Source organism: Lepisosteus platostomus, chromosome 3, assembly GCF_059453375.1.
Source record: "Lepisosteus platostomus isolate fLepPlt1 chromosome 3, fLepPlt1.hap1, whole genome shotgun sequence".
NCBI classification, from domain to species: domain Eukaryota; kingdom Metazoa; phylum Chordata; class Actinopteri; order Semionotiformes; family Lepisosteidae; genus Lepisosteus; species Lepisosteus platostomus.
Genome location: NC_142613.1, coordinates 60,833,260 through 60,856,187, shown reverse-complemented (window position 1 = coordinate 60,856,187; position 22,928 = coordinate 60,833,260). Strand labels below are relative to the sequence as shown.

Sequence of the window (22,928 nt, the reverse complement as noted above, 5' to 3'; positions counted from 1 at the left end):
CCTTAATAACATTTGCCCCTGAGGTTCTAGCACAAACAACACTTCGCTGAGGCTAATCTAATAGTAAACCCTGCAGACATAATAGAAAACGTGTGAAAATGAACTGACAAGGACCTGACAGGACCTGTGAGAGGTGTATGGACAAATGACATGTGCTGGTAAGAGACAAGATGAAGTGTGCATATTTGCAGAAGACTCTCAACAGAGTTTTTTTTTTCTGTGCATCTGTGTATCAGTTCCCTTCTGCATGTTATTCCCTCTATTGGAGATGCTATCCCAGTTGAATTGGAGGGATAGTGGATTGATGTTTTTCATTTGTTAATTCCATTCATAAGAGTACATCTCTAAGACTGGAAATGTCAGATCTGAGTATTGTTTTTGTAAATTACAGTTCCCATATTGTATTGCTGACACAAAAGGAAGTATCAAGGGTTTGTTTGCAGGTAAGTAGCCTTCTAAGGTTTGTCTCCTTATGTAGCACATTGATTCTATTCTGCTTCACATACTGGTCAAAAGGCCCTGCATTTTTCCCCCCTGTGTGAAAACTCCCTTTCCATTGGTGTGAGCTGTATCCTGTGAGGTTATTTTGGGGGTTTGCTTCACACAGTTGTTGTCTTTACATCTGCTGTGTCACTGAGCCCTCTTCACGACTCTCCTTCTTCCTGGCTCGTTGTGGTAAGTATCAGCTCCCTTCTGAGTGCCGTATGATTGTATAATTCACTTTGATTATGTGGGTCGAGACATTGTTGCTTGTTTTTTTATGAGTTCAATAATTAAAGATGGCATGACTTTGTAAGTTTCTGAGAAAAGAGTCTTTGGGTCAGCTGTTTGCCACAGTTGAGCCATGTGTGCTTAGCTTTGAACACAGACTTAACTGGTGTGATTACCTAGGTTCTGCTTCTTCCAATGCAATTTTTGATGTCTAAAAGATGTCTAAGACCAATGTGACTCTTATTTAGACCTGGCATTGAAAACTAATAATTATTGAAATACTAGAGCTTAGAAGTGAGGTTAAAACACTCAGTAGAAAAAGTATAGCTCACTATTAGCAGAAGTGAAAAATTTATTAGGTCATGAAGAGTACTTTTATGACGTAAATTTACAATATGGCTTTATTACAAGGTTTTACGGTGACTTATTAAACCTTTTTAAAATTTTAGAAGAAGAGCCTTTTTGTTGTTCATTTCATGTGACATGACTCATGAAATTCATGATGTGGCATAAAATATGCATTTCAATTTCTTAGTTACAAAGTGTTCACAAATGACTCTAAAACATAAAGTATACACCAGTCTTATGATTACTGTAGTAAAAAAACATAATGTATTTTGACATATAATTCTGGTATTTTATCTTTGGGAGGTGAAGGGAGTTTTCCCACATAACTTCACAAGTTAGATAAAATATTTATATCCATGATTAGTAGAACAATTACATTCACATTGAGCATAAATACATGATAATCATGAAACTACATTGTTAGGCTTTAATCAAATTGAAAATTCTGTTAACATAACTTAAAATTTTGTTTCACAACATATTAGTTAAATATATAAATTAATACAAAATAATGTTATACAAATGTAGGAGAGTAAAACCTAATTTATATGGCTTGTCTGTTTATTTTTTCAATTACCCATGTATACAGGAAGACCTATACTGATACCAACAGAGACGTGATGGGAATAAGAAATAGCTTGACCGTATTTAGAAATTCCCAAAATAGCCCCTGGCTTCAGAACAGGTGCCATGTGCCTGCTTGATGGAAGAAGAGGGGGGAGGAGGGAATGGAAGCTAATTTTATCCTGACAGGGAGGGTCAGTCGTGAAGCGGAATAATCAAGAGATACTTTCTGGAATGATTGCAGTTCCTCTAGTTTGAAACATCAAAACAATAAAGGCCTCTGTCAATCAGGCCATTTTCTTGTATATTTGTGACATTATAGATCGAGCAGGAAGAAGTTACAGTGTTTTGATAGACTGTCACACAAGTGGACACTGCAGATGATCTCTGTCATCTGCGCTGTCATCATCTAATGTCTTCTCACTGAATCCTCAGTTTGCCCTCAGTTTTGAAGTTTCAAAACTGTGATTCATTTGAGGAGAAACTAAAGAGAGATTCTATAATAGTAAAAATCCCTAACAGATTCCAAAGTTGCATCATCTAGTGAAAATCTCCAGTAAAAGTGTCAAATTTGCTTAATCAAGCCCCGAGGATCACTTGCTAACTTTGGTTAAGGAGCATTCAGGAACAGTTTGAAAGTGGTCAAGTGACAATCAGGGCAAGATGGGATGGGATTAGCTAAAAAATGCTCAGCTCACTAAAAGAACACTCAGATGTTTGTGGCTTTATGAGTAAAAACAGTGTCTCTTCTCCCTAGCTTACAAGTCTTCTGTTCTGGGTTTGGAGTACAAAATGAAACGTCTTTGCAATGTTCCGTAGATGTTTTTATGTTTCATTGGTCCAAGTGGCATTTGTCTGGTGCCTAAATGTGATGGGTTTCTAGTGTTCTGCTTTATGAGAACACTAAATACTTTTTTAAATGTATTTTTCAATTGGTTGACTAAGCGCACAGATCTTAAATATTATTATAATGCCCAGATGCATTAAAAACTGCTGTTTATCACTCATTTGCTTAGCTTGTGGATAAAACACAGAATATATAAAGATGTGGCATTGATTAAAGTACAGAACTAAATCATGAAACTTAGTTCTAATAATCATACAACAATTAAAGATGAATTCCTCACTGAATAGTAAAACATCACTGTTTCAACTGTGGAGAGTGTTCAAGTGTATGGATTTCACAATTGAAATGTTGCTTTTTACCTTTTTAGCTTTCTGGATGGCATTTAACCAAGCTTATTTTTTTGCAGCTAGCACTCTGACGCAGCTCCCCACTCTAATCTATTAATTATTGTAATTAGCAAAGCTCTTATTAAAAGTACCCTTCATTCATACCCAGTACAATATAAGGGCAATGACGCTTTGAGTCAATATTAATTTAACAGTTCCGCCTATCCATTTTCAATGGATCTATGGCATCATGCCAAGCAGCGAGGACCGGACATCTTTTTCCACCACAACAGATTCCAGCTCCTGTTGTGTGAATCCCCAAGCATGTCAAAGCTAAACTGGATTTAAAGCCCCTCCAGTGTGTTTTGGGTCAGTCTTGAGATTTCCATGATCTTATGTTCAGTTGTTACCCAGAGTTCATGACCAGATTCATGATCTAGTAGATCAACTTATCAACAATGCTTTGAGAATATACCACCCACGTTACCACCACTACACAGCACATGCAACACTGTTAAGCCACTCCAGCCACCAAGCTGACCACATGCTATCAGAAAAGTTTTTCTAGAGGTGGGAGCTGAAATATTTTTGCTTGAGCTCATCCACCAGATCATCAGATCCAGCACACCACTAAATGGTGATCAGTTGACATCTCTGCCCCTCTCTCTACTTGAGTCTCCAGAATATTCATTCTTGTCCAGAGTTTGTTGATAGCATCCTACAGAACACTGAGCCCACTATCTCCAAGAAGGTTGAATACTTTGAATTGCAATTAGTCAACAACAACAGTCCCAAGTTTCTTCTCTGCAACCTTTGATAAGTCCCATTGAGGCGATCCTCTCATTTATGTTATAAACTCCAACAGTATAGCAGCCAAGGGTTGTTTGTGAGTATCTCCACATCCTCATTGACACCTAGGGTAACTTTTAGTAGGAAAGACATGTCCCTCAATTGAAAAGTTTGATTCTGCAACCAATGCTATGAGTGGAGGTGAGACCAAAATATGTCTAGTCAGAGACTTCAAACGTCTTCCCCACAAGAGCAGTGACATTACAATACATTCTAAAGCTGTTCTCCATTCTCATCATACCCACCCTCACCCTTTGTCTGATGAGAGCTTTATATAGCCCTTTCAGACTGAGTCCAGCTAGGTCATATGGGGAACTTAGCGACCAGGCAGTTGCTAGGGAGCACTACCCTTAGGTTTGGCTCTGGAGGTGTTTTCAAGTATTCCTGTCCTGGACAATGTTCTTCTGGTCTTCTTCTGGACCATCATGGTTTTCATCTGGATCCTCTCCTCATTCTTGTTCAATGAGAGAAATCCTACCAGAAGCAGAATCTATATACTATACAGAAATTAATATTAAAAATCAAAACATGCCTATAATTCAGCCTAGCAAATCTAGTCTTACAGATAAAGTCTCATCATTGTTCTTCGATTTATACCTTTTAAGAGAATTATGTAATCTAGCACTAGGAACTATGCAAAAGCTAAAATCTATTGAAATTATATATTTTTTAGCTTTTTTTAAAGAATGTAATTCAGGCAATGTAACCCACACTGAAAACTACCATTTATTATCTTAATATAGTGTTACAAGATAAAAGCTCTAAAATGAAGGAGGTTTTCTCTGACTGGATGTTGTACAATGAAATTAAAGTGTGAGATAGCTACTTATTAATTTGTCTTAGAAGAATTGCCACTGGTTTTGGTAGATTTTGTCACACCACAGAAACAATAGGAATTAATTATATTTAACTTTGCAAGCTTCATTTCCTTTATTCAATATTTGGTGAAGGGCATTTTAATCATATTTAATTTAATACTATGTTTAAAAATGTATTTACTGAGATTTCCCACATTATTGACTAAGTTTGACACGTCTTGTTTAGCTGTTGCACCGCCATCTAGTGGTCATTGAGTTTTCAATGTAACTCCAAAGAAAGTCACAACCTGATGTGCAAGAGTGTTAAGGAAGTGTCATTAACATTAGGGAAAATCTTTTCCTCAACTGATCATAAATCCCTCCCTTTCAGTTTAGTTAATATTAGTAAATCATCATGGCTGAGGCCTGAGCAGGATTTTTAACCCCCAATTTATCTTATTTTAAACAAAAGTACAATGCATTACAAATAGTACTTTAAAGGAAAATCATTCATTTGATTTATCCACTCCCTAACTGACCTGAATTATTTCTACTTTGTTGCAAAGACTATAAACAAATGCTGAAAACTAGGTTATGAATTGGGGTCATAACATAAATATACCAAGTCTTACTAAAACACACTCAATGTCTGAGAATGTTTATATAGAGGGCTTGTACGCTAGTCATGGTATAGTGTATATAACTTCCTCTTGTATTGATTCTAGCATGCAAAATATATTCTTCTTATACTGCTGTGGATGTGTTTTGTCCATTATTTGGGTTACTAGTTTAAAGCAGTTCTGTTAGCAGTTTGTATGATGAAGGCTGACTTTCTTTGAAAACTGAATCATAAGATTATGATGTTCTCAGTTGGAGAGTGATTGCAGTTATATGTGTCCAATATTCTGTAGCATAGAATGGAAATCAATCATCTCCACAGAAACCAGACACCAGTTGTGTGGGTGTATGATGGAAGCTTGGCAGACTTCCCAAAAAGGCTATACACAAAAAGTTGCAGGACGTGATTCTAGGTTTTTAACATTTGAAGCATTCATCTAGGTTCCTTGCAGAACCCTTCTGCCTATATGGCAAGACTCAGCTCTTCTTGCACAAAGCTATGAATTGTACGCTGAATGAAACCACTGAACAATACATTTACAGTTAATGCTGTATTCACTATTCTGTGACAATGCTAAAGTGCTGGTTGCATTTTGTTGCTGTGCACATAGACCTGGACCCAGGACGTTGACCACCAGCAAAAGTGGAGCAATGTCACTCAAAGGTGTATCAGTTAGATCAGTGGTTCTCAAACTGTGGTACGTGGACAGGCAGTGGTACGCGGAGTGCCGCCAGGTGGTACGCCAAATGACCCTGGAACTGTGTTGTGTGCGCTGAAAAATCGTGATGGGTTTTCATATTTCAGCCTACATACTACAATACAGTGCGCGATAATACTTCAGTGGACACAAGAGATACTCTGTAATTCTATACCACTCTATAGGAATGCGTGCTACGGACGCAAGTGACCAATTGTATTTAAAAAAAGCTACTGTATCTCCAGCAAATAGGGAGAAAGGAGAATGTGCGTGATTTTGGAACAATGCCAACGTTGTAAACACAGGAATGCATAGAAATGCGTGCTACGAACGCTGGTGATCTTGTGAGCACAGGAAAGCGTGATAGATAACAGAAAAATATTTAAGAACTGTTCTAAGTTAATTTGAGAAAAATACAACGAGCGTCTCTGTGTTTCGCTCCTATGCACATGAAATAAAAACTTAAAATAAAAACGGAAAAGCGGAAAAATGCAAGCTTGCAGATTGCTAAAGCACTATGTTTGAAGAACCTTATTTGCCATTGGCAAAAGAGCTGACACGTATTATGTGTGGAGAAAAAGCTGCTAAACAGCCCGACCTGCTGCCCCCTCTGAAAGACAGCAACTCACAGAATTATTGAAATGGCGGATGATGTCAAAAGTACGCTGATAGAGCGCGTTCAGATGAGCCAATGCTTCTCACTGCAATTAGATGAGTCTGTAGTCGACTTGGCTGGTTCGTTTGCTTACGTTAGATACGAGTTTCTGTTCTGTAAACCGCTACCAACAGGAACTACAGCAGAGCACGTTTCAGCTTCTGAATGAAATTATCGAAGAGAATGGCATCGACTGGATAAAACGCGTCAGAGTTTGTACAGACGGTGCTAGAGCGATGACAAGCCGACATAACCGTGTAGTTGCACGAATTAGAGAGGTTGCTTCAGAAATGAATGGACGCATTGCAACATCCTCCGCAAGACCTTTGCTCGACTAAACAGGCTCACCCCTCTCACTGAAATGGTGCCTTTTTATAAGTTGTTGTTACTGTTTTTTTTCTGTAAAACACTTTGAGAAGCCACCTTTAAAGGCGCCATATCAAATTAAGTTTATTATTTTAATATTTATTATATGTATGTGTGAGTGTGTGTGCACACGCGCTCATGTTGGTCATTGAGAATTTCTGGGGTTCCTATGAGATAATGACTTGTAGGTGGTACCTGGATGCTTTAGTTGGATTAGGGGTAGTACTTGGTCCAAAAAGTTTGAGAACCACTGAGTTAAGTGATAGAGGACCTCTTCAATGTACATGTTTGTTTTGTATTGAGGGGGTGTAGGTAACCCCAACTGACCTTGTGCTTTGACCCATTCAGCTACATAGAAAGAATGGAAAATACTATCCAGCCCTCCGAACCCATAACTGACCAGCCACAGACTACCTGTGTTGCTAGCAGTGACACCCCAGTACCAGGAATCAATGGGACAGATAGGGAGGAGAAAGACGAACTAAAGGACCTGGTTCAAGAATCTAACCTCGAGAGGATCGACCGTGATATTTCGGAAGAGCTTGGGCGACAGCTGGAAGACATCATTAACACATATGGATCAGCATCAAGCTTAGTGGAACAGCAATCTGCCGGCAGGGAGGCTGAAGATGCTGACAAAGGAGAATCCCTGAGCCAGGGGGAAACTGAGGAGAGCAATGAGGAGCAATCTGTTGCTGCAGAGGTCACTGTGGCCAAAGACACAGATTCAAGCAAAGAACAGAAGCTGGAGAAGAAGATCATCAAAGGCCTGGGTAAGTGTTTTTTTAACTAAAGCCAGAATCTGAAAGTAACCCTGCCAAAAATATTTTTTTGTGAGTTGTAAATTTGCTTTAACACTCAGGTTTTTAGTTAAAGTCCTGTTGTGCTATATTTCAAGAGACAAAAGACTTGTTTGGGTTGACAATAATATAATTATTTCAATTTATATCAGCAGTGACTTATTTATTACAACTTAGTGACCCCTTTCACACTTCAGTAAAAGCAAATTTGTAACAATATTTAAATACGAAAAAGACATAATCACAGCTAATAGTGGTAACTAATAAATGGCTTACATTTTATCCTCAGCAATTTATTTGCCATTTTCATTGTTTTTTACTTGTTATTTACCGTATGTTTGAAAAAATAACAGTTTCTCCTCCCCTTTTAACCACTTAGATACTATTTTCATGATTGCATAGGGGTAAAACATCAGAATTACAAACACAGTGATAATTGTTTCCAAAAAGAAAAACAAGAAAATGTTTTTTCTTGATAAACCAAACAAATCTGGTCTCAAGACATCAAAGCATTTGATAAGGAAGCCAAGACAGAGGATAAGAACTTATTTCCCTTCCATGTTTTCCATTTTCTTTTCACTCAAATGTTGCAGGTAAAAAAATTTAATCTTGGGATTAAGAGTGTGTTGATCATTTAACGGAGAGATTGTTTGCTGCCCCACTCAGTTTTTGTTCTGAACAAATAGGATTTTTCCCAAGCCTCCACTTCGGTTTCAGCCACAGCCTTAATTTCAGTGTTCTAACTAATCCTGTAGTTTGCACAGTAGTATTTCTTCAAGAGATCCATATTTCACTTTGCAGTCTCTAAACACTGCAGAAGACATAATTCTGGTTTCCAAAGTATTTAATAGATACTGTTATAAATATCCATCTCCTCCCTCTCAGCAGTCCTCTTTTTTAATGTTCAAATATGAAAACTCTTCATAAAAGCACCCTCAACCCTTTCTCAGAAGCATCCACCTGTGCCACTGTTTTATTCTCAAAGTCCAGGGTCATCCTCATTGGGTCAGCAGTGTGCCTTCTTCAAGGTGCTGAAAAGATTTTTCTATAAATTTATTCCATTAGACTATGTGATGTTTACTATTCATGGTAAGATCAAGGGGCACTGCAGAAGTTGACAAAACTCTTAATAAATGTATGATAGAATTTAGCCAATCCAATGAAGGCTTGGACCTGTCTTCACTGAAGGCTTCACTGGTCTTTGCCAATTCCTGATGGTTTCTACTTTCTTTTCCTGCAGCCTGATCAAAATTGTATTGTATATTCTAGGTACTTGACTTCACTGGCTTTAAGAACACATTTCTTTGAGTTGGCAGCCAATCTGGCATCCTGTATAAAATCCATCAGTGGTTGTACCTTAATCACATTACATAAGTATACTGTGGCATAGCCTGTGTGCTTCATTAGGGTTTTTTGTCCATGAGTCTCTGGAAGGTGGCAGGTGAACCACAAAGTCAAAACAGCAACATGATATTATGATACAGTCCATCAGGAAAAGCAATGCTGTTTTTGTTTTTCCCTAACACTCTTCTGTAGTGGGACAGTAGCTTTTAGTCAAGTCCAGGGGTAGACAAGAATCTGACTTTCCCAAGTCAGTCTCTTTGCTGACTCTTCACACCCTGTGTGGATGTTTCACTTAGCCTGAGGAAGTCATTGCGAAACTGCACAGTGCCATCTGGTTTAGGCACTAGCACTGCAGGACCAGACTATTAACTGAGGGACATTTCGATTAGTTTTAGCTCCAGCATGTCCTGTAGATTTTATCACAAGGCTTCATTCCAGGCTTCAGGGACTGTACTGTAGGTCCTTTTCTTCAATACCTTCCCTTGTGGAATGTTAATATCAACACCTCAAAGGTCCTTTCAATCAGTATCTTCACTTCCTGCATTTGATTTGGGGTGAGTTCAAATTCATTACATTCCCTACTACATTCCTAGCAATCACTTCTCTAAATAGAATCTCTTAATTTAATCACCTCTTAAGGTGATTGACTGGTACAGTTGCTATGTCCTCCTTCTTCCAGAGCATTAGATTTTGTAGTGGAATGGCCCTATTTGGCTCTAGGACTTTAAAGTGCCCCTTCTAGTTGAACGCGAACTTGTTATCATCGGTGGATACCAGAACCAATTCTCAGTCCTCTGACTGACTGAAAATCACTTTGTTGATCAGGCTGAATGTAAATGGTGCTTTGAGCTTACCTCTGACCCCCTCATTTCACCAGGTTGCAGTGTGGGTATACCTGTTGATTCCATTGTTCATTGCATATGTCCAGTGGAATGGCTATGTTTCTGTAGTGACCTGATTTACAGTACCACTCTTATGGCAAACTGCTCCCAGTTACTTTCTTAACACCCTCCTTGAGATTTTTTTAACCTCTCTACCATTCCATCCATTTGTGTATAATATACTGAAATTCTTAGCTTCTCCATGCACATCAGGACGCACAAAGTAAGAACTACATCACTCTTGACATAAACAGGGTGCCCTTATATTTATAATATATTCTGAGTATCCTAAACATCTGCAGCAGATCTTCAGGTATTTTCTTTAATAACATGTTCCATATAGCATGTGTAGCACATGGCATAATCAGCTTTCATCATGCTACACCAATGCCTATATGTAAACTCCACAAGAGGACCCTCTAGTCCATCACTTTCAGATTAAGTGGTATTTCAATGATGGGCTGGAGCACCAATGGGATACAGAACAATGGTATGGGCGCTGTATGTTGGTATTCCGAGAAAAGTGACCATGTTTCCCCAAATTCTTTTTTTTGTCTGTTCCAATCTCAAGTGTCTTCCCACACAACAAGATAATGGACTATGTCCAAAACAATTCTGCATAATGGCTGAGGCACCAGTAATTGTCCTGAAACTTGTTTGTTTTTTTTCTGTACTCTGTTGAGTACACCTCCTAGTCTTACTTTTCCCCTCTTACTTCAATTTCTCTCTGGCTTCTCTTTCTCTAGGGGCTGCTGCTGAGGATATTTTGTTTTCCCACGTACAGTACCTCCTGTCTGTAGGATCAGGATGTACCCAGCTTTTCCGTTTGGTTCAGCTTCAGCAGTTGTGTAGTAGTCTTGTCATACTTCCACTATTTCCACAGTCTAGTACATGATGGTGAGGGTTCCTTGGCTCACATTTTTCTTCCCTTTTTCAAATGGAAGTCTCCTTAAATAACACCACCACATATTCCCATATAACAGCAGAGGACAATGGCTCAGGCTGCCACCACGTTTTAGCAAGATGGATGAGGGCAAACATTTGTGTGTGGCCAATACCACCAGACTGACACATCAGGTGTGGATCTGTTCAACTCTCATGACTATAGGAAGTCAGGAAAGCATCTGAACTGCTGAAAGTCAGCGTAAAATCTCTTTTCGTAGCTCTTAGTTTCTTAGTTACATGCATCCATTGGTTTAAAGTCATGTTGTATTTTGTGTGCTTCCTGCATAAGAAGAGATCTACCACCCTTTCAAAGGTGCAAAAGTAAGCTTATGCATCATCTCTTTCTGTCATCTTTTGCAGGAACGGATTTTCTAGGATAAGACTTGAAATATGTTGTCCCTTTTTGCTCAGGCACGTGTCTGCACTTCCTGCAGCAGTATATTTCTTGTTTGCCTCTATTTATCTAACAGTTGGTGGTTCATCTCCTGTTGCTACTGGCTAACCTGGTAATGCCATGTGTTGACCTGTACAAATAACTCCTTCTGTCCTTTGTAAAAAGTATTTTAATGTCCTTGCACTGTCTATGTTCCACATACTTCAACAACTGTGAGATATTGAAAGGTAAAATATTTTTAGAGAAACCTCTAGTCTGCACATTTGATATATTCATCTACTATCAAATCATCACATACAAAACAAAATTCTGATTTTTCAGTGTTTAATCTATTAACTACCTTTCCCACAATGTCTGTTTTTGTGTACTATGTGTATATTAATTATTAATAAAGAATCTTCTTTCCAAGGCAATCCATACATCTGTATTTCAGTCAGGCTGCATTTATTTCAGCCAGCCCTGCTATAGGTAATCTATTAGTATCTGACAGAAATTACTGTGGAGGTAGTGCAGAGCTGTATATTAGAAGGACCCTTGGGAGTTCTGTGGTTGAGTCATAACTCAAAGAGAAATCAATTGACAGGGTATTTGTCAAAATTACAGGGGGTGATAAGTCTGTTCGGATGTTGCATGCTTACCCATTGCACATTTTTCAAAATTCCTTTTATGAGAAAATACACTTAATCTCCTTAGTACATGGTCCTTTAAAATGTCTCTCCTTTCCTATTTTATAGCAAATATAAATATGTACCATTCCAGTACACTGCACACCTTTCCAGACATAAACTAGCTAAATTAGAAAAAAAGACTAAAGGCATTTGACATTTCTGACTGGAAATCCTTTTTTTCACCTCTTGCACTACATTTTATTTAAAAGAATCCATGATTGTTAAAGAAAATAATCGCTTAATCGTAATTTAAAAGTGATTTTCTTTTGAGTCATGCAAAGGGAATTTAAAATAATATACATGCCAAAAAGGGTGTGTGGCAAGTTATCAGGTTATGCTTTATCAAACACAATTCACAGTACCAACTGCTGGGAATTAAATACAAAAGCTTTTGGGCTGGAAACTAGAATGAAAATTGAAGAAGCATTAGCTGATACTGCTGAATCCAAAATGATAAATATTATGGTTTGTTCAATTAAAAATGTATGGTCTAGGAAATGAGTACCAAATATGCAAAAAATAAATACTCTTATGTGGAGATGTCCAGTTTTTGTCCTATTCATTTTATTTTAAGCCAGAAAAATGGGGTTCTCCCATATGTCTTTTGTACAACACACTAGTAAATTGCATGATGATTTCTTTCTTAAAAGGAAAGGAAGCCACTTTGCTAATGCAAAATTTGAATAAGCTGAATACTCCAGAGGAGAAGCTGGAAGCACTTTTCAAGAAGTATGCAGAACTGGTGAGTTTACTTACTGTATTTGTGGGTAGGAAAGGCTCATTCTTACAGCAAAAATGTACATGCATAATAAAAATAACAAAAGGGTAATAAGAGTGTCTGCCAAGCTGTTACAAGTAGTTCAGCTTGTGCTGAAATGACCTAAATTTTCAGCACCGCAGGCTCTAAAGAAAGTAAGAAATTAAAAAAGAAAACTCAAGCAAATGTACTGCACAATTTAGATACAGAAGTTTTTTTTTTTCTAATTTCTAACCTCATTAAAAATTCAACTTACAATGAAGGTAGCCTACCTACAGAAACCTATAATGAAGTAATAATTCTATTTAATATAGGTTAATAATATGAAACACATACTTTCTGGTGTTGTGAAATTATTTATAACTTTTAAAGCCCAAGGTGTCTCATCAGGCTTTTTTACATTTTGATTATACCAAACTATGAACGCATCATGCATTTGAAGACAAAATGGTTCCACAACCCATAATATGTAAGAGACATTTAACACTCCTTTATGGACAGTACATTTGTGTACCTTCTCTTATGTAGGAGAAAAAACGTTCGATTTAGGCTGAATGGTTTCAAAATGAAATATAACAATGTGTGTTTATGGGGCAATTATAGGGTATAGACCATCCTATAGAATGTTTAATGAGTTATGAGTAATAAGTCATAATCCCATGAGTATTAGTTACTGTTATGATTGATTTGGAACTATTGGCTTTTGAGTGACTAAAAGTTTTATTTTAGTCTTGGCATAATTGCAGAACAACAGTATAGTTCTGAAATATATTATTCCATAATAGCAGGCTAGCATTGTAGTAATAAAGACAGTACATTTTCTTACTTGAGGAATACTGTGTGTACAGAGTACACCCAAATGAAACAGGTATTATGTATGTATTTGGATACCATTTCTCAGACATCTGTGGTCTTACTACACACTTATCAGTTATAGTTTAGGATTCAAATTGAATTCCTTAACAAGATCTAGCTTCTACATACTCTAACATAACTTGTATCACAGACTGAAGCACTAACATACCTATGGGCATAGAGCGGTTCTAATGAAAGGTATATTACTTTACTAGGACAATTCTTGTCAATTAAAATTTAAGTCCATATTACAGTTTACAGTTCAGAGGATATGTACAGAATTTGGAAAACAAGCATTTTAGTTATTTTGCTCCTTCAGAATGGCCTAATATTTTTCCGATCTGAAATTACTTAAAGGTTTTAAGGACAAGATAGGTGACTTTATACAATATACAATTTTTAAAAACTAATTTCTGTCTTGAAAAGTAGTTGATTAAATTGATAATTTAATTACAATACAATTTATTATCATACCATGTTAGTTGTTTTGATTTGGGAATTAATGTTCTGAATGCATTGCTGCTGCCTTCTTGAGAAGGTCTCTCTTGAAAAGAGATCTTGATCTTTTTAAAATCAACACTAAAATAGAAAATGAATATAATTTTTGAAAGGAGAACCTGTTGAACTATACAAAATACCAAACTCAGTGATGAAGAAGGTGCCTTACTGTAATATGTCGTACAATGTCTCCTTTCCATTAAAATGTAAGAATTTAAAACTAATTAGTATAAATGTTATTCTGATTAATTAACACAGGGCATCAGCACAATAAATATGTTTTGTGTTCTCAAAGGATAAATGTTCTCCTTTTTAAACTATCGGAGATTATCTACACAGCAGTCTAAAGATAATTACTATATCAGCAGCTTCAGTGGAAGACACTACACAAACTCATTAGTTTTGACTGACTTATCTGGGTAATGATGAAATATCTGATAGAATACATTTGGGGTGAAAATGGATTATGATCTTTATGCAAAACGTGAAAGATAACACGTGTGTAGTCTCTGAAATCTTCACCTTACTTCGCACAGCTGGAGGAACACAGATCTGAGCAGAAACAACTCAAAGCCCTTCAGAAGAAGCAGGTCCAGATCACCAAAGAGAAAGACCAGCTCCAGAGTGAACACAGCAGGGCTATCTTGGCTCGCAGCAAGCTGGAGAGCTTGTGCAGAGAGCTGCAGAGACACAACAAGACTCTAAAGGTGTGTGATCATCTTTTCTTTTCCTGTAGCCAAGCTATGCACCATTTCTTCTTCATATTCGTACAAAAGGAAGGTTGTACAAAGCACTGAAAACCAGCATATATTTTTTCTTAAATTAGCACTGAAGAAACTAACACTTTTTTAAAAAGTTAAAAAAAATGTACCTTTGCGGTGAGACTTTCAGGCTTATTATTTTGCTGTATTACATAAAGAAATAAAACAGTGAAATGAAGGTCTCTTAAAATGAATTTACAATGATAGTTTCAACTTCATATAATGACATTTACAGTATTAGCAGTTGAAAATGTTCTAAAGCTCTCACTCCTCAAACAATTGTGGCAGTAGTAATTCAATTAAAATAAATTTGTAAAAAAAATAAACATTTATTCAGTTAAACAAAAATTAAAGTAAATGTCCCTGTTCTTAGGAGTTCTCTGTTCATAACATTCATTATACTTTCTGAACATATTTTTTTGCTGAATGTTAACTGATGTTTAATGTATGTACTGATAGCAGGAAAATCAATAACATGTGGAAGACATTAAGAATAAAACAATTCTCCATCTGAATAATTTTTACCAGCTTTTGTCAGGTGTTAAACTATATTTCAAGTAGTATGTAATTGTGAAGCTACTGTTTATATACTGTACTAGTATTTCACCCTAAGAGGTGAGCAAAAATACTCTTCTCTTTTTCTATACAAAACATATTGGAATAGTTATAATGCAGGCCTAAATCAATAAAAATTACATTGACAAATAGGTTCTAGAAAAGTCCATATTGCAATACAAATGCAGATTATAAGACAAGAAAACCACATGTTCTGTAGAATTGCAAGTATTGATTTCAAATGGCAAAGCTAAAAACATTTCATATTTCTATTTACACTGTTACTTATTGACAAAAATGTACAACATTTCCGTAAAACATTTCTGCTTTAGCAAACAGATAAGTTATTTTTATTTTTAGCACAGTTTTCCTGTCTGAGGAAGCTTAAAAGCTCATTTTTTTCCTGAACCCACTGTAACACAACCGTTCCACTGAGTTCCTGTACCTCCTTTTAGTAGTCACCAAATAAGCATACTATATATCAAATCATTGTCCTCACATAAATAACAGAACATAGCACTCCTAAATGATAAACAGTGTGTCTCGTGGTTTGGAATTAGTATAGCAAAAACATGGTGCCTTGCTCTGAATCAACTGTCAGAAATAAGGCAGAAATTAAAGAAAAAACTAAATATATTTTGTCAATAAAAATGATATGTGGGGCACTGCTATTGTACTTTTGATCCAAATATTTTATTCAGAATGTTCCAGTAAAATATTTGGCTATATAAATGGCTGTCCACTGTAAAAGTATCATACAAATAAATTGGTAATATAAATTGGAAATTTTAGACTGAAAAAGCATTAAAAATGGTTGAACCTTAAAAATAACAACCCCAGTGTTGCAGTGATATAAATGAACAAAGAAAATCACGTGAAGACTATTAAATAAACATAGAAGAGGAGGCATATCTCCAGAAGTGAAAGGCCAGACAAAGAAACCTAGGTACAAACCTTTTTTAAAAACAATAAACAAAAACGTAACTATGAGATTTCCAATGAATACTTGAAAAAGCTTGATGTTTTTTTCAGCTACATTTTCCAGTCAATTCAAAAATGAACGTTTGAGTACCAAGAAAGTGACGATATATTTGGAGAAAGGAATGAGAAGAAGTTTAAGAAAATTAAACTGAGATATCCTCACATTTTGCTTCTTAGTTGTTTCTTCACAGTTTCTTAGTTGTTTCTTCTAGAAATGCAAATAATGTAATGAAGTGAAGTATTATCACTTAACTTTTTAAAAAAAAAAATCTTACTTTCTATGTGTTCCACACTTTCTATTTATTAGTTTATGTTTTTACTAACTGAATGCAAAAACCAGCACTGGTCTCCATTAAACTTTATCTGCTAGATGTTTGCCCAGTCTTGAATTATATCTACATCTTTTTCAATTTTATTTTCTGCTTCTAAACATTTCCTAATCCTCATAATTTGATGTCATCTGCAAACCTCACCTCAATTTTATTACCTTTTGCACACTACAGGTCACTGATACATATTAAGAAGAGTATTGGTCCTAGGACAGATCCTTGTGGTACCCCTCTCATTACAGCAATCCAATTTGAGTATTCATCCCTTAACTATACTCTATTTTCTCAATTCTCAATTTTAAACACTTGTGTTTCCCTGAATTCCTATTCCTACTACCTTCAGGATGTTTGCAGGTTTTGCACTAGTAAAACATTATATAGCTATATTTCTTTCTGTTTCACCAACTCCTGCAAATATACGCACCCAAGTAATTTTAAAACCATACCTTGAAAAATATAATAACCTGACCATCAGACCAGTGAGTAAAAGATGACGTACTTTAAGATTGGTAGTAACATGAGAACAATAGTCAAATAAAAACCCAAAAGCACTCTCTTACAAGAAACTCTATAACATGTAGGTTGATACTGGTTACACTCCACCTGCATCTGTGTCAGAGAGGTTTGGGAGAAATCATCTGTACCCTCCAAGGATATCATTACATTTTTTCTAGGCCGAAATTTAAAATTGGATTATGTTGTGTATTAAGCTTTTAGAGGAAAAATATGTTTCCTCTGACTGCATTTCAGTAAGCTCTAACATCCAGTCTTTCTAGCTCACATTTATCTTTTTTTTTTAAATGCCAGATAAATGACTATATTCAGTACATTGTTCAGTATGCTCATGCACTTCTCCTCTGCCACTGGGCAGAGTCCCATAATCTTTGAGACTTAATTCACTGTAGCTGGAGGTTACACCAAGCTTTACTATAATCGATTGCTTGAATTTCAGTTCAGTGATGTACTCATTGTCAAACTCTCGGGGGTTTGGGGATTGAATTCCTATAGCAGTTCAAAATCAGAAAAATATAGGGTATGGAAACACCTGATGGTCTGAGCATGGGAAACCTCAAGTAAAAAGAAGGATGCTACAGTAAGTAGTCCTGGTAGGCTAGGAGGTAGCTTCTTCCCCCTGAAAGATCTTTCGTATGAGACGTTAAACTGAGCTCCTGACTATCTGCCTATTAAAGGTCTCATGGCATACATGTCTGTAGAGTAGGTGTCCCAGTATCCTGACTAAATTCAGTCTGGTCTTGCACAATCTGGCCTACCTCAAGTTCTCCCTTAAATAACTGGTAAAGAAATTGTTCACTTTACCTGCTTTGTAGTAGGGCTCCTCATACAGAATAACTGGCATAGTTCACCAAGCTGGGTGCTGTACTTCAGTACTGAAAGAAGTGAGCTATTAACTATTCTTAAAATGATTTTCTCATCTGGTTGTTATTCTTGTCTACCATAAAAGCTGCTAGATCTGTAGTTAGTTTGGGAAAAGCCTATTATTAGATAAATGGCAAAAAAATGTTTTGCATCTGTAAATGGGCTCTGTACAGTAAGCATGTTACAGAAATGACGTCACCCCCTTGAAACTGCCTCTGCAGAAGACCCTGTCATTTAAGATGTTTTAGCTGCTGCTAAGGTAGTGGTACTGTGCATACTCTGAGCCCACAAGTGACTGTGATGGAATCCCAGCAGGGGTTGAGAAATGCTGCATTCCTCACACAACCAAAGTGAAGTTCACACCTCAGGATAGTTTGAGCTTCAGATACAGTACCTATCTGACATCCTCTGTCATTTTCACCCATTAATCTTTCTCTTACCCACATTACCTAGCCCTTTTCTTTGTCTCTCATGGCAATTAAGCTGGTCAATGCCAGACCATTCAAACATGTCAGATGATGTGGAGATATTTGATTTTGGCAATGGATATGGTCTTTATATGGCCGATTCAGGCACACATTGGCAATTCTCTGCAAACCTTAGAATGTAGTCTATTTGTAATGTTTCCTGCTGACATTTACACTGGTTTCAGAAATGATTAGGGATGCCTTGCATATTTGAAAAGTTAGTGGAAGCATATTCATTAAATCTTGTCCATCAATGTTTGCCTTTTAAGTTAGTGTTCCCTGATTTACTGTAACTAATAGTATTCAATATTTGTTATTTTGCAGTCTTTCACTGCGAGGAAACGATTGAGGTATTGCTCAGTCAAATTGTACCACTGCATTATCTTCAAGGTGCACTGAAAGAGCTTGATAACCCACAAGCTATCTGTCTTTTCCTCGTGTTCTTACCAGAAACACTTTTTTATCACAGACACTGACTGTCCTTCTTTTCAGTCCTTCTATGCTTTCCTAGAGCAGGGCTCTCTGTGATTCACAGTCAGCCTTCAGTGAAGAGCAGTTAAGAATCGCAGCACTTGTGACACACGTCAGAGACAAGAGGGATGGTTTCATTAGGGCTTTGTGGCATCTGCCCTCTGCACATAAATCAAGAAGCAAAACAAAGCCCTGAAGATAGGTCACAAGATAAGCACACCCTTTCTAACTCGATTTAGTTAAATAACTTGACTCTATAACCTTGCTTTTAGATTTTCATACCATATTGCTCATGTTCTAGTATTCATAATTTCAAGTATTGCAAAGGTCTTCCAACGTTCAGATTATTATGGGATTTCTCATGAGGTTATACAGTTTTGTGTACATTTTCCCATCCTGTCTTTATAAACTGCTGCGGGAAACTATAGAGCTGTTTCAAACTGCTGGATGGAGGACTTGTAACGTACAGTATGTAGGTTAATAGCTTGTGATGTAAAACTATAGCACAATTTGTGAAACTGTGCGTACGCCATTTGAATATGTATGAGGAGCAAGATGAGAAAACACTTAGCAGTGCATTAAAATAAGCTCAATTTGTTTTGCTAGATATACAGTACAATTTTAAATACAACGTCCTGCAAACATATTCAGACACTCCCTGTCTCATTTTTGTGAAATCCCCCCAGATTTTTTAAACTTAGTATTTTATTCAAAATATTACTTGTTCATATGAAAGATTCATAAGGGTAAAATATATTAAAATAAACGTCATTAACATCTAAAGAGAAAAAAATAAAATTGGTTGGTTGCATAAGCACTCAGACCTGTAAATTGAGTATTTGGTTGGAAGCATCTTTGGCAGCAATTACAGACACAAGTCATTTCAGGTACAGTAAATAACAACTTTGCACACCAGTTTTGTCTACTCTTTGCCCATTCTTCTTGGCAGATTTGTTCCAGTTCTCTCAAGTTGTTTGGAGATTGCTAATGAACAGTAGTATTCAAGTATTTCTATAGATACTCAGTAGGATTCAATTGGGACTTTGACTGGACCACTCAAGGACATTCACTTTCTTCTTGATAAGCTACTCCAGTATAGTTTTGACCTTGCATTTTGGATCATTATCCTACTTAAAGGTGAATTTTCACCCCAGTTTTAAGTATTTAGCAGACTGAAACAGGTTTTCCTCTAGGACCTCTAGGACTTGCCTCTACCTTGCTTACCATCTGGCCCCTGCTGGAGAGAAGAAGAGGCTGGGAAGCATCCCCATAGTATAATGATGCCACCACCATGTTTTACTGTAGGGATAGTGTTAGCTGGGAGATGTAACGTTTTGGGTCACTGCCACCCATAACTATAAGTTTCCAATTTGGTCTCACCTGACCACAACATCTTTTGCCACATTTTTACAATGGGATAGGTTTTCCACTCTGCCATTCAGTACAGATTGTTGTATGATATACATTTTCTCTCATCTTAGCCACTGACTCTAAACCATTGAACAATTTCAGTAAATTGTCATTACAATGCACCTGCCAGTTGTTAATGATGTAGTAGACTGTGCTCACAGGGATATTTTTGTACCCCTTCTGATGTGTTGTGTTCAAACACTTTATCCATGAATTGCTTTGAAAGCTCCTTAGTATTCAAGTAAGCTCACAGATACAGGTGTTTTTTTCTGAAATGACAAGAATCTCTGTAATTGCACAAACATAGAGGTCACTCAACTAAGTATGTGGCTCATTAAAATAATATTGTGCACTTACTGTATATTAATTTAGCTTTAATAATAATAATAATAAACTTTATTTTATATAGCGCCTTTAAAGGTGGCTTCTCAAAGCGCTTTACAGAATGACAACAACAACAAAATAAAAATAATACACAAGATAAAACACAATTACAATATACAGAGGAGACTGTGGATGGTGGTACTAAGAAAAGCAGAGGGGTGAAGAATGGAACAAGTTAACTAAAGGTTTTTCTAAAGAAGAGGGTTTGCCACAGCAAAGGGTTTGAATACTTATGCGATCATGACTTTTCCAATTTTCTTTCATATTAATGATCTATTTACTTCTTTTTTTGACGTTTTTGTTGTTCCTCTTTAATGCATTCATCATAAAAAAAATGTTGGAAAGACCCAGTGTTGGATTATTAAGATATATTAAGAGACATGTTTTATCACTAGAAAAACACATTATTAAATACCTTAATGCCATATGCCAAATGCCATAAATCTGTACCACTTTATGTTTAGGTGTTAGAACTACCATTTGTGCATGTTTAAAGTAATTTTAAAGAACACATTAATACAGTCTTATAAATGTGATAGCGCATTTGACCAAGTGGCACTAGCAGTTACCACAATCTCTTTCCTATATAAGTTTAATGAATTCAGTCTGTCACAGGCCCCCACCCTTTGCTAAGATGCACAAAAATCAAAATCTGAGTAAGGTACAGAGGGCTTTATTGCAGAGTACCAGGTATTGCATCCAAAGGACATCAGAAAACCAATTCTCTATACAAACCAGAGGAGGCCCATCTAGGCCGTTTTGTGGTTGCTTAACTGCAGCAAGGATCTAATCCAACCATTTCTTGGAAAGAGCCAGGGTATCAGCTTCAACATCATGGCTGGGTAGCTTGTTGTATACTCACACCTAATGGGTAGATAAGTGGCTTCTCTTCTGCTTTAAATGCATGTCTACCTTTCTCACTTGAATTAAATGCTTCTTATAAAATGACTACCACTAATACTGTACAAGCCCCATTTTAAACAAAACTAAGTTCATGTGAAAATGTGGAGAATAATCCTACTCCAAAAATCTAATAATTATCTAATTATCACCTAGTGAGCCTGTTTACAATTGTCAGAGAGCCTTTGGTTACTTCTAGTGGCAGGTCATCTGCTACTAAAGTCTGTTTATAGGATAACCTGTGTGCCACACAGTCAACCAGAAAAACAGAAATTTCTTTGCTGCCATTCTTATTTTTGAGATCCTGGAGACATCTCTAAACTGAAGAATACTTTGTCCTATTTGTTTTGTGGCACACTTTTTATTTCACTGTGAGATGTCATTTTCCTTCACTTTTTTATGATACCTACTTTCTTTGTATATACATTAAAACTACCAGAAAGAAATAAGCTGTTTTATCTTTATACAGCACTATAACAGAAAAATACATCTTTGATTTACCTACTTCATAAACACTGACTTAACAGCTGATATTTTAATGCTTATAATAATCCTTGCCCTTCTATATTTGATCAGGTTAATTTGACAGTCATGCTCTGCAAACTTGACATTTCTGACCATCTGACCATTTTACCTGAGGAACATTGTCCATTTCACTTCTTGTTAGCATGATCAACCATTTAATCTTTTTCCCAGGCTGGGTCAATGGTCAACAACCGTTAGACAAACATTTATTTTTCTGTGTGGCTTCGTGACTCCACTTTTCTCTGTATTAAATTCATTATATCATATTATGATGGGATGAACAGGTGCAATTGTCTCAGTTTGGAATTAATTTTTGTCATTATTGCATAGACAAGCACAAAATTGGTATCACTTGGGTGTGAATGCAGTAAGCCAATATAAACAATAAGAATCAATCCAGAGAAAGCTGCTGTGTTGTACAGTAAATGGTCTATAAAAAAGAAGTATTCAAAACATTTAAAAAATAAGAAAGGATAGTGATAGTAAGCCATTGAAACTTGGTAATTCAAAAGCTGTTCAGCTAATTTGATTGTAAGTACTGTAGCTAATTGATCTGAGGTGATCATCCAGCTGTTTCTTGAAAGATGAACATTTCAGGTATCAGCTTAAACACATGTAAAGTAATATAAAACATTTCACTTAAGGATATGTATCTTAAGATGACACATTGTTCATTGTCCATTAACTAATTCTCAGCTCATGTGGAGACATTATCTCAAATTCTATGGCTTTAAATTTGAGAATCACTTTTTTTCTGAAGGACAAAAGCTGTCAGGAAATCTAAATATATTTTGTTCAATGCCTCAGCATTGTATACTTCTAAATCAACTCTAAATATATTTTCCAC

General features: G+C 36.4%; 1 protein-coding gene across 2 annotated transcripts in view; it reads left to right on the top strand.

Annotated features, from left to right (window-relative positions):
• Positions 1-541: 541 nt before the first annotated feature.
• The window catches only part of txlnba (taxilin beta a), a 34,860-nt gene continuing 12,473 nt past the window's right edge, over positions 542-22,928 (top strand). For both annotated transcript variants that reach the window (XM_088626287.1, XM_088626288.1), the window contains exons 1-4: positions 542-675; positions 7,128-7,552; positions 12,462-12,553; positions 14,458-14,628. In XM_088626287.1, coding sequence (XP_088482413.1) covers positions 7,141-7,552; positions 12,462-12,553; positions 14,458-14,628 — 675 coding nt within the window. In that variant the 5' untranslated portion in view covers positions 542-675; positions 7,128-7,140. The remainder of the gene's footprint in view (positions 676-7,127; positions 7,553-12,461; positions 12,554-14,457; positions 14,629-22,928) is intronic.